We start from the raw sequence: 15,530 nt of genomic DNA on the forward strand, positions 1-15,530 counted from the left end.
ACACAATGACAAAGTTACTCTGCTCATTTTAGTGAAAAGCCCATTGATGAGGACATAGTAATGTTGAACTACACATTTAAAACCTGAACACATCTGATTGGATTATAAATGGATTTTAATCTACATCATTTATTCTTTATTCAGATTGTGGAGCTGCAGGTTGTCAGAGATCAGCTGTGCTTCTCTGGCCTCAGCTCTGAAGTCCAACCCCTCCCATCTGAGACATCTGAATCTGTCTGAAAACGACGTGTGTGACGTGAAGCAGCTGTGTGATTTTCTGGAGAGTCCACACTGTAGACTGGAGACTCTGAAGTAAGACACCATTTTTTACTTCTGTGCTGAGATTAATATGATGTGACAGTTGTGGTGACACTAAACTGCAGACATAAAGCTGATATTATGCTGATCCACACTGAGGATCTATTTTCTTCTTCAGTGGTTTAGTCCATTGACTGTCAGAACAATGTTGAGCTGCACATTTAAAACCTTCATATAACAAGAAAAATCTACACTGGATAATTCACTCTGAACCTCTGAAACTCTGTTTTTATCTTTTCTATTTGACAGTTTTTAACCTGCATCCTTTTGGGTTCAGCTGTTTGGAGTTTCCATCTTCTAAACTTTAGTACAAAAAAATAGATTTTCAGATTAATTGCGATTCTTATTTGAATGATCAATAATTGATTCTTGAAATCCAGAGATGGATCTTTGCATTTGTGTCTTTACTCAGTAAACATGTACATGTGCTCTGTGTTGTGTGTGTGCAGTGGTTACTTGTTGTAAATGGTTCAGTTAGAGCAGCATGATGTGTAAAATGTCCACTTTGTTTAAATCCAGTTATTACAACGTGCACAAAAATCTTATTTTAAGTGTAAAAGTAACGTAGATGCTAGCTGCTATATTAGCTGCCTTGAGTCACCACAGTCCCGTAAACCGTGACGTGAATAGTTTCAGTCTGTGGACCCGCCGCAGTTTACGGGACTGTGGTGACTCAGGATGGTCAGCTGACTCTGGCTGTCTCGTAGGGGATCTAGAGATCACATCTACAAGAGGAACAGACTGAAAAAAGACTCCACACACTGATCTGAGCTCTGGGTTTGTGTTTGTTAACGAGATATTATCTCTGACTACGAGATGTGAAAGCGTGGAAGTGGACTGAACAGTGTGCAGATTCTACTGTATTCAGTCTGTCTCTACCTGCCGGGGAGCTAACGCCAGCCAGCAGCTGTCTGCAGGTATCACACTGATGTCAACACAAATACAAACAGTGCAGATGAACTAATGAGCAGACTTTCAGTTTCTGCTGTCTGTACTCAAAGTGATAAAGTTGAAACAGCAGGTACTGACAGTCCATGTGTTGCATTATGGGATAGCATTTATGTGTTTTAAATGTACATAATGATGAAGCTCTTGCAAGTGATGCAGGTCTTTTATTATTCTTGCTCAACTGTTTTGCACATGTAGACCTAAAACATATGTGTCGTGTTTTAGTCTTTTGACATTTTTACTTGTGTTTGGCTGAACAACATGAGTTTGTATAGACGGTAGGGCTGCTCGATTATGGCAAAAATCATAATCACGATTATTTAACACAATTACTTTTTGACTCTCATTTTTGCCAATGCTGATATATGTGCACATATTTTTTTTCCACCTGGCTGAGGAGACTATTACACCTGCAATCATAGATTGTACTAATGATCAAGAAAGACAATATATGAAGGAAGAACTTGTGAAGACTGGAGTTCAGGAGCTCAGCATTAAAACACATGAACCTGCCAAGTGGGTGGAGCAGTAGTTTTCTTTGACTTTATCAGACAGACAGGAGTAATGTGCAGGATTTAATCTTTGGTCCACAGTCCGAAGCAGAAGGTGGCGGTAATGCACCTCACACGCTGGTTGCCAATAGCTGTTATAAACCAAAAAGAAGAAGAAGAAAAAGAAAACGTTTTTTCCAACAGAGTGGTACATCCTGTCAGCCGAGGTGTTTCCTATCTCTGCAGCCGAACACAGCAGCTCCTCTGCGGACTGTTTCATCCTGACGGTCCCGGTGTTTCCTCCGCAGGCTCCACTTCACTCAGCTGCCCGACAGACCCGCTGATTCTTCCCACTTTAACCTGAATAACAAACCGGGGCTCGGTGCTCCGGTTGGATCCAGACGGAGAGCCGGTGCTAGCTGGGAGGCTAGCGGAGCGTTAGCCTCAGCATGACCGGAGGGAAGCACAGCCAGCTAGCCTCCGCTAGCCTCCCAGCTAACGTTACCTCCGGTTTCACTACAGGCAGATTCACTCGCTACAGTGGGCGAGGAAATAAAACCAATGAATCAATAAGTACAAACACTGTTGATTTCTTCCCGTGGAGCCGACATGCAAACTATTTAGGTTCAGTAAATCCCAGCTGTCAGTCAGCCTGGTGAAGGCAGGTTAGTCTGTGGACAGAGACGCTCAACGTCTGTCGGAGGCGTTTAAGGAGGAGCGAAAGCGCACCGCTGTAAAGGAAAGAGGTTTGCTGGATTTATAACACAAGACAGAACGAGAGCAACACTGCGAAATGACAATAATAAACAATAATCGTTTTATCTCCATTATCTTGTTTTTATAATCGTTGGAAGCCAAAATCGTAATCGAAAGTTAAATTTGATTAACCACACAGCCCTAGATCAAGTTCATATGTTGAAGGAGAAATATTTCTTTATTATATTATTTAATGTGTTTTAATGAATAATGTCTGATCATTGATATTGATCCTTCACATTAATCTCTCTCTCACACACACTGGTCTAAATGCAGGTGTTTAAAGTATTTTTTATGAATCAGTGTTGACATGAATATGTGTCTGAATGTTGTGGTGACATTTGGATGATGTCTGTAGAAGGCTGACATCATGATGATCCACAATAACACAATGACAAAGTTACTCTGCTCATTTTAGTGAAAAGCTCATTGATGAGGACATAGTAATGTTGAACTACACATTTAAAACCTGAACACATCTGATTGGATTATAAATGGATTTTAATCTACATCATTTATTCTTTATTCAGATTGAGTTACTGCAGGTTGTCAGAGATCAGCTGTGCTTCTCTGGCCTCAGCTCTGAAGTCCAACCCCTCCCATCTGAGACATCTGGAACTGTCTGGAAACGACGTGTGTGACGTGAAGCAGCTGTGTGATTTTCTGGAGAGTCCACACTGTAGACTGGAGGTTCTGGAGTAAGACACCATTTTTTACTTCTGTGCTGAGATTAATATGATGTGACAGTTGTGGTGACACTAAACTGCAGACATAAAGCTGATATTATGCTGATCCACACTGAGGATCTATTTTCTTCTTCAGTGGTTTAGTCCATTGACTGTCAGAACAATGTTGAGCTGCACATTTAAAACCTTCATATAACAAGAAAAATCTACACTGGATAATTCACTCTGAACCTCTGAAACTCTGTTTTTATCTTTTCTATTTGACAGTTTTTAACCTGCATCCTGTTGGGTTCAGCTGTTTGGAGTTTCCATCTTCTAAACTTTAGGACAAAAAAATAGATTTTCAGATTAATTGCGATTCTTATTTGAATGATCAATAATTGATTATTGAAATCCAGAGATGGATCTTTGCATTTGTGTCTTTACTCAGTAAACATGTACATGTGCTCTGTGTTGTGTGTGTGCAGTGGTTACTTGTTGTAAATGGTTCAGTTAGAGCAGCATGATGTGTAAAATGTCCACTTTGTTTAAATCCAGTTATTACAACGTGCACAAAAATCTTATTTTAAGTGTAAAAGTAACGTAGATGCTAGCTGCTATATTAGCTGCCTTGAGTCACCACAGTCCCGTAAACCGTGACGTGAATAGTTTCAGTCTGTGGACCCGCCGCAGTTTACGGGACTGTGGTGACTCAGGATGGTCAGCTGACTCTGGCTGTCTTGTAGGGGATCTAGAGATCACATCTACAAGAGGAACAGACTGAAAAAAGACTCCACACACTGATCTGAGCTCTGGGTTTGTGTTTGTTAACGAGATATTATCTCTGACTACGAGATGTGAAAGCGTGGAAGTGGACTGAACAGTGTGCAGATTCTACTGTATTCAGTCTGTCTCTACCTGCCGGGGAGCTAACGCCAGCCAGCAGCTGTCTGCAGGTATCACACTGATGTCAACACAAATACAAACAGTGCAGATGAACTAATGAGCAGACTTTCAGTTTCTGCTGTCTGTACTCAAAGTGATAAAGTTGAAACAGCAGGTACTGACAGTCCATGTGTTGCATTATGGGATAGCATTTATGTGTTTTAAATGTACATAATGATGAAGCTCTTGCAAGTGATGCAGGTCTTTTATTATTCTTGCTCAACTGTTTTGCACATGTAGACCTAAAACATATAAATGTGTCGTGTTTTAGTCTTTTGACATTTTTACTTGTGTTTGGCTGAACAACATGAGTTTGTATAGACGGTAGGGCTGCTCGATTATGGCAAAAATCATAATCACGATTATTTAACACAATTACTTTTTGACTCTCATTTTTGCCAATGCTGATATATGTGCACATATTTTTTTTCCACCTGGCTGAGGAGACTATTACACCTGCAATCATAGATTGTACGAATGATCAAGAAAGACAATATATGAAGGAAGAACTTATGAAGACTGGAGTTCAGGAGCTCAGCATTAAAACACATGAACCTGCCAAGTGGGAGGAGCAGTAGTTTTCTTTGACTTTATCAGACAGACAGGAGTAATGTGCAGGATTTAATCTTTGGTCCACAGTCCGAAGCAGAAGGTGGCGGTAAAGCACCTCATACGCTGGTTGCCAATAGCTGTTATAAACCAAAAAGAAAACGTTTTTTCCAACAGAGTGGTACATCCTGTCAGCCGAGGTGTTTCCTATCTCTGCAGCCGAACACAGCAGCTCCTCTGCGGACTGTTTCATCCTGACGGTCCCGGTGTTTCCTCCGCAGGCTCCACTTCACTCAGCTGCCCGACAGACCCGCTGCTTCTTCCCACTTTAACCTGAATAACAAACCGGGGCTCGGTGCTCCGGTTGGATCCAGACGGAGAGCCGGGGCTAGCTGGGAGGCTAGCGGAGCGTTAGCCGCAGCATGACCGGAGGGAAGCACAGCCAGCTAGCCTCCGCTAGCCTCCCAGCTAACGTTACCTCCGGTTTCACTACAGGCAGATTCACTCGCTACAGTGGGCGAGGAAATAAAACCAATGAATCAATAAGTACAAACACTGTTGATTTCTTCCCGTGGAGCCGACATGCAAACTATTTAGGTTCAGTAAATCCCAGCTGTCAGTCAGCCTGGTGAAGGCAGGTTAGTCTGTGGACAGAGACGCTCAACGCCTGTCGGAGGCGTTTAAGGAGGAGCGAAAGCGCACCGCTGTAAAGGAAAGAGGTTTGCTGGATTTATAACACAAGACAAAACGAGAGCAACACTGCGAAATGACAATAATAAACAATAATCGTTTTATCTCCATTATCTTGTTTTTATAATCGTTGGAAGCCAAAATCGTAATCGAAAGTTAAATTTGATTAACCACACAGCCCTAGATCAAGTTCATATGTTGAAGGAGAAATATTTCTTTATTATATTATTTAATGTGTTTTAATGAATAATGTCTGATCATTGATATTGATCCTTCAGAACACACACACTGATCTAAATGCAGGTGTTTAAAGTATTTTTTATGAATCAGTGTTGACATGAATATGTGTCTGAATGTTGTGGTGACATTTGGATGATGTCTGTAGAAGGCTGACATCATGATGATCCACAATAACACAATGACAAAGTTACTCTGCTCATTTTAGTGAAAAGCTCATTGATGAGGACATAGTAATGTTGAACTACACATTTAAAACCTGAACACATCTGATTGGATTATAAATGGATTTTAATCTACATCATTTATTCTTTATTCAGATTGTGGAACTGCAGGTTGTCAGAGATCAGCTGTGCTTCTCTGGCCTCAGCTCTGAAGTCCAACCCCTCCCATCTGAGATATCTGGAACTGTCTGGAAACGACGTGTGTGACGTGAAGCAGCTGTGTGATTTTCTGGAGAGTCCACACTGTAGACTGGAGCATCTGGAGTAAGACACCATTTTTTACTTCTGTGCTGAGATTAATATGATGTGACAGTTGTGGTGACACTAAACTGCAGACATAAAGCTGATATTATGCTGATCCACACTGAGGATCTATTTTCTTCTTCAGTGGTTTAGTCCATTGACTGTCAGAACAATGTTGAGCTGCACATTTAAAACCTTCATATAACAAGAAAAATCTACACTGGATAATTCACTCTGAACCTCTGAAACTCTGTTTTTATCTTTTCTATTTGACAGTTTTTAACCTGCATCCTGTTGGGTTCAGCTGTTTGGAGTTTCCATCTTCTAAACTTTAGGACAAAAAAATAGATTTTCAGATTAATTGCGATTCTTATTTGAATGATCAATAATTGATTCTTGAAATCCAGAGATGGATCTTTGCATTTGTGTCTTTACTCAGTAAACATGTACATGTGCTCTGTGTTGTGTGTGTGCAGTGGTTACTTGTTGTAAATGGTTCAGTTAGAGCAGCATGATGTGTAAAATGTCCACTTTGTTTAAATCCAGTTATTACAACGTGCACAAAAATCTTATTTTAAGTGTAAAAGTAACGTAGATGCTAGCTGCTATATTAGCTGCCTTGAGTCACCACAGTCCCGTAAACCGTGACGTGAATAGTTTCAGTCTGTGGACCCGCCGCAGTTTACGGGACTGTGGTGACTCAGGATGGTCAGCTGACTCTGGCTGTCTCGTAGGGGATCTAGAGATCACATCTACAACTTTCTAAACTTCTACATTCTAAACCTTCTTCAGCTCTGAACAGATTATGAAACATTGAATGATTTCAAGCATGAACTTTCTTTTCTAAAGTGACGTCATTTATTCTTTATTCAGATTGAGGTACTGCAGTTTGTCAGAGACCAGCTGTGCTTCTCTGGCCTCAACTCTGAAGTCCAACCCCTCATCCCATCTGAGAGAGCTGGAACTAGCAAGAAATGACCTGACGGACTCGGACATGAAGCAGCTGTCTGATCTTCAGGAGAGTCCAGACTGTAGACTGGTGACTCTGAAGTGAGTAGAGAGTTGGAGTCAGTCCGTGCTGGTTTCAGCAGTATTGTATTAAACACAGTTAGTATCAAAGCAAAGATCCAGTATTTCCTGGTGAACCTTCAACCTTCTCAGTGGCTGCTTTCCTCAGTGAAGCTCTGAGAGGAGAATGGTGACAGGCTTCAGGATTGGACAGAAAGACAGAGAGAGAGAGAACAGTCAGCCAATCAGATCAGTCAGAAGCTTGTTGCTTGTTGTGTTTGAGTTGATGTGAAGACGACTGTTGTTGTTGTGTTCATGTCTGCAGGAAATAAAGCTGGATTACAGCTGACAGCCTTACAAGATGTATAGAGACAGTGGTCCTCATCATCAAACTGTCCTACCATCAAATCTGATCTGAAAGTGTTTGTTCTCTCATTTCAACACTAAAGAATTGATCAGTTCATCTTTGTCAGAGCTCTAAGATCAGTCTGACTGCAGCCTGCAAATCACTGGCTCTGATTTCACACAAGCATCATTACGTTTAGTAACCATGTGGTCTTTATACAGACCAGAACCTCTGCTGAAGTCCAGGAATCACAGCAGCTGTTTAGCTGAGAGCTCTGACTGATTGTCATGTGATGATTTAACAGCAGGAAAGATCTTCAAATCCCACAGAGACTCTGTAACTTTCAACTTTTCTAACAGTTGACATGTATCAACAGTAAATCCATCAGTAAACTGATGAGTGAATGTCTCTGTTTCTGCAGTAATGATGTGTTCATGACTCTCAGCACTTTATTTCCTCTGTGTACTTGAGTGAAATCTGCAGAGTAAACAGACTTGATAGCAAAAGTCTGTGCAGGTGTGTGAGCTTGGAGCTCAGTGTGTTCACTCCAACACGTTAACATGAGAGCTGAAAGGAAGCAGGCTACGCTGCACAGCTGTTCCACTTCTGGTCTGAATAGGACTGAAGTCCCTGCTGCTCTTTATACTGGATGTGCTGCATCACTGACTGACAGCTGATGAAGTGAGTCTCACTAAACACTGATTTATGACCTCTGTTGTTTCTTCTTCTCTCATCAGCTGGGAGTATTTTTCTGAGTCTGAGTCAGAATCAGATTCAGACTCAAGAGTGTGAGTGAACATCCAGGAGTGTGTGTTGAGAGAAGATCAGCTGGATCCTGATGATCCATCTGGACCGGAGTCTGGATCTGGATTTTGTCATCTTCACTTAAGTCTCTTAACTGACTACAAACTGAACAGTTATCTCTGGTTTTTGTTGAATCAGCACTTTACAGATGTGTTATACATGAGCTGTTTGATGCAGAAAAGATTAAAAACAGGTGTTATAAGTCAGACTCTGACCCTGGGCCCATATTTATCAAGCGTCTCAGAATCACACTGAGAGTTAATGAGGACTAAAACTAATTAATGAAGCAGAAGAGAATTTACTGTGACTGTCAGCAGGAGAAGGATTACTCCTGGGAGAGAGTGAGATGTCGCTGTTTTACCACAGTCAGAGCAGCAAAGTAGAAATAATGATGACGTGTTGTAGTTTTCTCACAGTCTCAGCTGGAAATATGAAACAGTGGTAACTTGGTATATTATGTGTATAAGCAGGTAACCAGGCAGGTAACTTACCAAGGTTATGGAACAAAACTATGATGCCAAAATTCATCATAAGATGATATTTACAAAGTGTAAAGAAAGCCTGAGAGATAAATGTAGCCTATATGTTAATGAAGATAACAGGTAATTAGACTCAGCTGTGTGAAATGATCTTGGTTCAGCCACATGGTTTCACAGCCTGTAATAGTGCTGCATCTTGCACATATTGCACAGACACATGTTGCAAACCCTCTCCATGAAGAACATCTTCTCTTCCACTGTCCAATTCCTCTTTCAACTACACCCCAAGTTAACTTGTGTTCTCTACATGAAGGTAAATACAGCGTAACAATAGAAACATATATTGTTCAGGTGCATCCTCCTCTCTCAAATATCAGGCTGTAGCTCTGCTGTTATTTGAAGGAGCCTCAATAAAAAATAAGCCTATAAAATATTTGATCTGTTGTAATGAAGTTGAGATATCCTTCATTATGCAGATGACATGATTGTGTGTAAATCAAAGTTTTAGTGGGCTGTAACTGAGGACCCTCGTCATGCTCATTATCTTTACGATGTGCATTAAGCCAGATCAAAGTTTGATTCATGACTTCCATCATTGTTGCTTCTGACAGAATCGTCACTGTTGCACAGCTGCATTTTCTCCGTTACCATAAAGTGTAACATTGTGAGGACGTTCTGTATTTATTTAAATGATGTTGTGTAGAAACATCATGTGTTCTCCTCTGCATCACACACAAAGTCAGTCTCACTAATGATTCTGTTTTAGTCCAAACAATCTTTTAATAAGCTCAGTGTCATCAAGCGTTCCCAAAACATCTCTCCTCTCAGGGAATATCTCTGCCTGAACTCCATCTCCTGCAGCTCCGAAATATTGGCAGAGATAGGAATCATTTACCAAGTTTGGAAAGTTGATAAAAGGCTTTTTCTCCTAAAAGTAGAAGCAGAGATGCGTCACTCTGATCATTTTTGGCCAGTCAGGAGTGATTTCCTGCTCTGAGACGCTTGATAAATACGGGCCCAGATGTGACAGATTGGATGTCCACAAATTTCATTCAGTTCAATTGTGAAAGAATTTCTCATTGGTCCAGAAAACCTGCATGCAGGTCAAATCATATCTTGGTTCTGTGGTGAAAAACTTTGTATTTTTTGATTCCAGTCTAAGTTTTGATGATCATATCAGCAGCTGGTCCAGTCCTGTTTTCACCATTATAACATATTCAAATAATATCTATAAAACCAGCACAGAACACTGCTGCTGTCAGACTTTGAACTAAAAGCAGGAAAAGAGATCATATTACTCCATTTCTATCATCACTTCACTGGTTACCTGTTTGTTTTAGGATTGATTGTAAAGATTTGATTGATTACTTTTAAAGGCTCTTCATGGCTCCAGATGACATTTCAGAGTTGCTCTGTGTGTAAATATTAAAGGTATCCAGCTTTTATATGCTTTTATATGTCTTTTTAACTACAGATCATTGTCACATTGTACTTGGTCCCAAAGACTATTCAGTCTTCAAAGATCATCATGTTAGTACTGATATTGGGAAACTGGCTTTTAAATACTATCCTCCACACAACTGGAACAATCTGCAGAAGCTTGTAAAATTAGACGAGTTAATCTCTTTTAATCAATTTAAATCTGAGAGCAGCTGTTGTATAATCCTTTGATACTGAAATTTTTGTGGCTTTAATTGTTTTTATATGTACTTTTATGGTTTCTATTGTTCTTATATATGATTTGTTGCTGATGTTTACTGTAACTTTCATGAGCTTTTATATGTAGTGTAGCTACTCGTCCCTGTAGAAGAGAGCTTGCTCTCAAAGGCCCTCCCTGTTTAAATAAAGGTTGATGATGATGATGATGATTATTATGTCAAAATGAACAATTTATATCTCATAACGATATTTAACAAGTCATTTGCATCAGGCTGTAAGTAAACACTGATCAGCCAATCAGGTGGCTTTAACAATAACTATATAATTTAAACTTGTAGGTGAGATCATGTGATCCAGAAATTGGTTTGCAGTGTTTGTCCAAAACTTAACAAACACAATAAAAGAAACACACACACTAAGAAGAAAAAGGCAATCCAACACATCGTCCACACATGGCACACATCCTTCATAAACACACTAAACTACTACACAGCAGCGTCCAGCAGTGCTCCTGGAGTACAAAGATTCAATGTGAGAGAAGACACAATGCAGCCCAGAAATATACACAATACCATACTTTCCACTGACTACAGTACTGCTGTGAGTACCAGGAGTTTTTATGTGCTGCTGTGTGTTATAGAGAGCGATGGCTGATGGGATAAAGGAATTCCTCGCTCTGTTACTGTTGCAGCTGGAGGCCTGAAGACGTGGGCCTGATGGGAGGAGCTGAAGCTCACTGAACAGGGTGTTGTGGGTGAAGCAGCAGGTTTTCAGTCTCTGACAGGTTCCGGGTTTGGTAGATGTCCTTCTGTGCAGCATCAGTGTTACCATGGCAACAGAGGATGCAGAATGTCATAATACTCTGAATAAAACACATATAAGAAGATCTCAACATAAAACAGTCAGAATCAAAGAAGCCGTTTTTGTCTTTTCTTCAAAATAAAGTCAGTGTGATAGTTTGACTTCAGTTTGTTATCAGTGTAGATCTCGAGGTGTTTGTTCTCCTCCACTGCCTCAATCAGCTGAACGCTTAACAATGTTGGTTTTATTGCTGAGCAATTTTTTCTAAAATCAAATGATCCTCACATTTTCCCAAAGCCTGAGTTGACGTCTTCAAATTTCTTCATTTGTCTGACCAACAGTCCAAAACCCAAAGTTAACAAGTTTACTATCATAGAAGTAAAAATAACTTGTCAAAATATTCACATTTGACAAACTAGAACCAGTTTTGGTGTTTTTTTCAAAAAAATGATCAGAATAGTTCCCCATTCTGTTTGATTCATTTACTAATCGTAGCAGCTCTAAAGGGATGTTTTCTTTCTTTTAGTAAATTTACATTTGTGAAATGTTGCAATGATAAAACTTAAATTCATAATAAAATAAGAGTCATTGTCTTAATCATGTAAATAGAAACTCAAAATAATATCTTAGAAGAAAAGGGGAAAGTTTTGAACTATGAAGGTCTTCATGTCTTTCCAGAGTTTATGGGTGAATCTGCAGCTCCACAATAAGAGAGAAACAGTTTCAGGTTGTAATTCACAGAAAGAAAACATCACATCAGTATCGTTTTTAACTTCTGAAGGAAAAATGTTACAGGATAAAACTCATGAATCAACTTTTAAAAATGTATTTGACCTCATCAGATATGAAAAAGCTTTGCTGTGGAGTCCAAACTTTTCTCCAGTTTCCATCTTTCACATAATAATTCCAGTATGATATTGTACAGGGAACAGCAACAATGTTGTTCTGAAACAAAGCTCTTATGTTGTCGTTATTTCTGCTGGAACCAGAAAAACAACATCTGGTGGAATCCATGCAACCGAGAATTGAGGTTGTTTTGGGAGCAAAGGGAGGCCCTGCCCAGTATTAGTGTGCTGTTCCTAATAAAGTGCTCAGTGAGTGTATATTCCTTCATTCACAGTTATTCAGGAAGTACTTATTAATAATTCATCAATTATCAGGATTTGTAATTTGCTTTTTCTTTGGTAACTTATTGTAAAATGTAACAAACACAACCGTTAGCAGCTCTACCCTGGATAATATTTCATGTGTTAGTGAATGAAATATTGATTGTGGTTGTAATGTATTCTTGTGGACAGTAGCAGGTAGTTCGTTGGTTTGGACAGCAGGTGGTGCTGCTGCATCAACAACGAGCTGACACTCAAACATCCAACAGTGTGTTTTTGTCTCACAGGGAGACAAGCTGGGTTCAAACCTGTGACATGGACACAACTCCAATAAATCTACATAAATATCAGCTGTGAAACAGGAAGCTTTGACATTTTATGAACCTCTTCTAATCCAGTTTCCACCTTATATTTCCCCTTCAGTAGCTTTAAGGTTGTAAAACTGCTGCAGCAGCTGGATTAGATTCAGTGTTGAAGTAAAACATCAAACCATCATCTTTGTTTTCTTTATTTCCACTGGTCCATTTACTCAAGTACTGTACTTTACTACAATCATCAGGTACTTGTACTTTACCTGAGTACACACATTTTAATAACACTTTATACTTTTTACTCCACTACATTTATTTCACTTATTTTTACTTTTCAGATTTAGATTTTACAAATGCAGGACTTGAACTTGTAACAGAGTATTTTTTCACTGTAGTATTGATACTTTTGAGTAATTGATCTGAATACTTCCTCCACCTCTGTTTATTTCACAGAAGAAGCTCCTCGTTAGAGTCCAGCTTTAAGATTTGATCAGTTCTGACTCTGATTCTTGTCTTATTATTCCAGTCAGAAAATAAAGCAAAATAAAATGTATTTTCAGCAGATTCAAGCTGCCATAATAAGTCATTAATGATAAATGATGATGAATGAATGAAATAGTTTCAGTTTAGTTTTTATTCTTATTACTGGTCACAAACTGTGGCTGGTTTTTCAACATTCATTCAGTCTCAGCAGCTGCTGACTCAGTTTTTACTGCCACAGCATCTCTGACCTCATGTTCTCACAGATTGTAATTTGGGGAAAAAGAGAGCAGTGGTATTGATCGGTACTCAGTATCAGCAGATACTCTGAGTACTGAGAGTCAGTATCAGGAGAGAAAAACCAAGAAAACATCTCAGTTCTGTCATTTGGAAAATGAATCCGACTTGGATTTGAATAAAATGGTGGATGTTTTTCTTCAGAAGAAGGTGAGAACAAATCATCTGGTTTAAGGTCAGACAGCTCAGTCTGTGTTCACTTTAATATTTAGTTGTACCAGTGTGTCTCTGTGATCAATGCTGATCAATAAATATCAGGTTGTCCTGTGTAATGTTAATAATGAATATCAGTGAGGTGTTTTTGATACTTGGAGCAGTTCTGCTTTCACATGTAAAATGCAGCGTTAGATTTCACTCTCTGATCAGCGTCACTGTTCATGTTGTTGAGTCTAACTGATAAATGTTAGTCAGTCCTGCTCTGACACATACAGCACAGATACTTATGGCTGGGACTTTGTCTATGTACAGTGCAGCTAAATAACAGCTGGCAGGTGTGTTTTTCTTTGTAAAGCAGGAATTTGATGAAGCTGCAGGTGTTTCTGATCTGTGCTTGTTGTGTTTTTAATACAGTGTGTTTCTTTGCTTCATGCTGTGAACAGTTAACCTGTTAAGCAACATTTCAGCCTTGGTGGCTTGATTCATCTCTCTGGAGTCTTCTGAATCACATCGAAGCTACAGTCAACTGAAAAGGTATTTGGTGTAAAATAATGTGTTGATGTGTGATAAAGGTTTGAGAGTCTCCAGTCTCTCTCCTCCTCCTGCTCTCCTGTACAGCTCAGGTGGATCATTACAACATTCTGCAGCAAAGAGACACAACCGCTGTCCAAGCTGCTGATCCTGGAACAGTCAGGGATCATCAAGCTGTCTGATGTTACTCTGTCATCCACAAGCTAACAGTTAGCATTCCCTCTGCTGACAAATAACAGCATGCAATCTTCAAGACTGACAGATTTGTTGTTGCTCAAGGTTATCTGAAGGTTATCTCAAGATTACTAACTGCTGATGTGAAGAGAGGAATCGCTGCAGGACGTCTGATTAGTCACTGTTTCTTAGTTTTAGGGGTTAAATGACAAACTTGGTCATTTCCACTTGAACTTGAACCTTCATTGTTGCCTCATTTAAAGGTGTATGAGGATAGGAGGGTGTGTGCTTCTGAAACACATATAAAAGGAATATATAGCGAGTGAAACAACTGCAAATAATAATACTTGATGCACGTTATTGAGGAAATAATCACTAATTTAACTTATCAGCCAAAGTGATGAAAAATAACGAGTAGCAAAGAGTAGTTCAACCACTATCAATCAAATCATATAATAATGTAAATTATCTTTCATTACTACTATGCACAACATAAAGAAAAGTTGAGATGTATAATAACTATTAGATCTAACCATAGATTTTACAAGAATATGGTATTTAACTTTACTAATAAAGATAACATGCACACCGAGCCTTAACTGGTAACACCTGCATGTCATACAGCTCCTGCCTCACCATTCACCACACATCATTATAGTTTAGTGCAATCATGGCAATTAACAACAAATCACTTCCAATAACTTCACTATATACATAACTTCCACATCTGTAACTAACAATAACACTGTGATTTAAAGGCCATTAAAAGCTTACAGCATCTGCTTTTAACCTAAATTGGTCATTAACAACTTCTCTCTCTCAAACTCAATAAACAGAAAGAACAGAAAGATGATTGATCACCTACTTTTGTTGTATAAAATGAGACAACTTAAGTCCCAAAGCAAAGAGGTGATCAATAACTGTCAACTTGTGATAAATAAGTTTCCAGGTAAGAGATTAAGACATGACAGAAGAGCAGCATAACTAACAAAACAGGAAGTGGAGTAAGAAAATGTTTTACTGTTTAAATATCAAATAATCTAATCATATAAATGCACACCTCGCTTTTCAGTCTGGAGTGAAATTAAAAGGCGATTGATGACAATATTGATCTGATGGGTTGTAAAGTTAGAACACTCATTGTAGTCATGTGAGTGTTTATTTTAGATTGACTGTTACAAGTTAATGTTTAATTCAGTCACAGTGATTATTGTTCAGGATCTTATGAACTATTTGTGCTTTTCATGTCTGTGCTTCTGTTCTTCATGTTTCTATTAGTGTCTAAATTTATATTAACATTAATATTTCCCAA

At 39.1% G+C, this 15,530-nt stretch overlaps 1 protein-coding gene across 30 annotated transcripts in view; it reads left to right on the forward strand.

Annotated features, from left to right (window-relative positions):
- LOC137175551 (NACHT, LRR and PYD domains-containing protein 12-like) overlaps nucleotides 1-15,530 on the forward strand; it is a 159,292-nt gene that overhangs the window by 61,826 nt on the left and 81,936 nt on the right. For 24 of the 30 annotated variants that reach the window (XM_067581274.1, XM_067581277.1, XM_067581283.1 and 21 more), the window contains 3 exons: nucleotides 145-312; nucleotides 3,044-3,211; nucleotides 5,920-6,087. In XM_067581274.1, coding sequence (XP_067437375.1) covers nucleotides 145-312; nucleotides 3,044-3,211; nucleotides 5,920-6,087 — 504 coding nt within the window. The other 6 variants (XM_067581285.1, XM_067581287.1, XM_067581289.1 and 3 more) reach the window with 5 other exon arrangements.

Source organism: Thunnus thynnus, chromosome 23, assembly GCF_963924715.1.
Source record: "Thunnus thynnus chromosome 23, fThuThy2.1, whole genome shotgun sequence".
NCBI classification, from domain to species: Eukaryota; Metazoa; Chordata; class Actinopteri; order Scombriformes; family Scombridae; genus Thunnus; species Thunnus thynnus.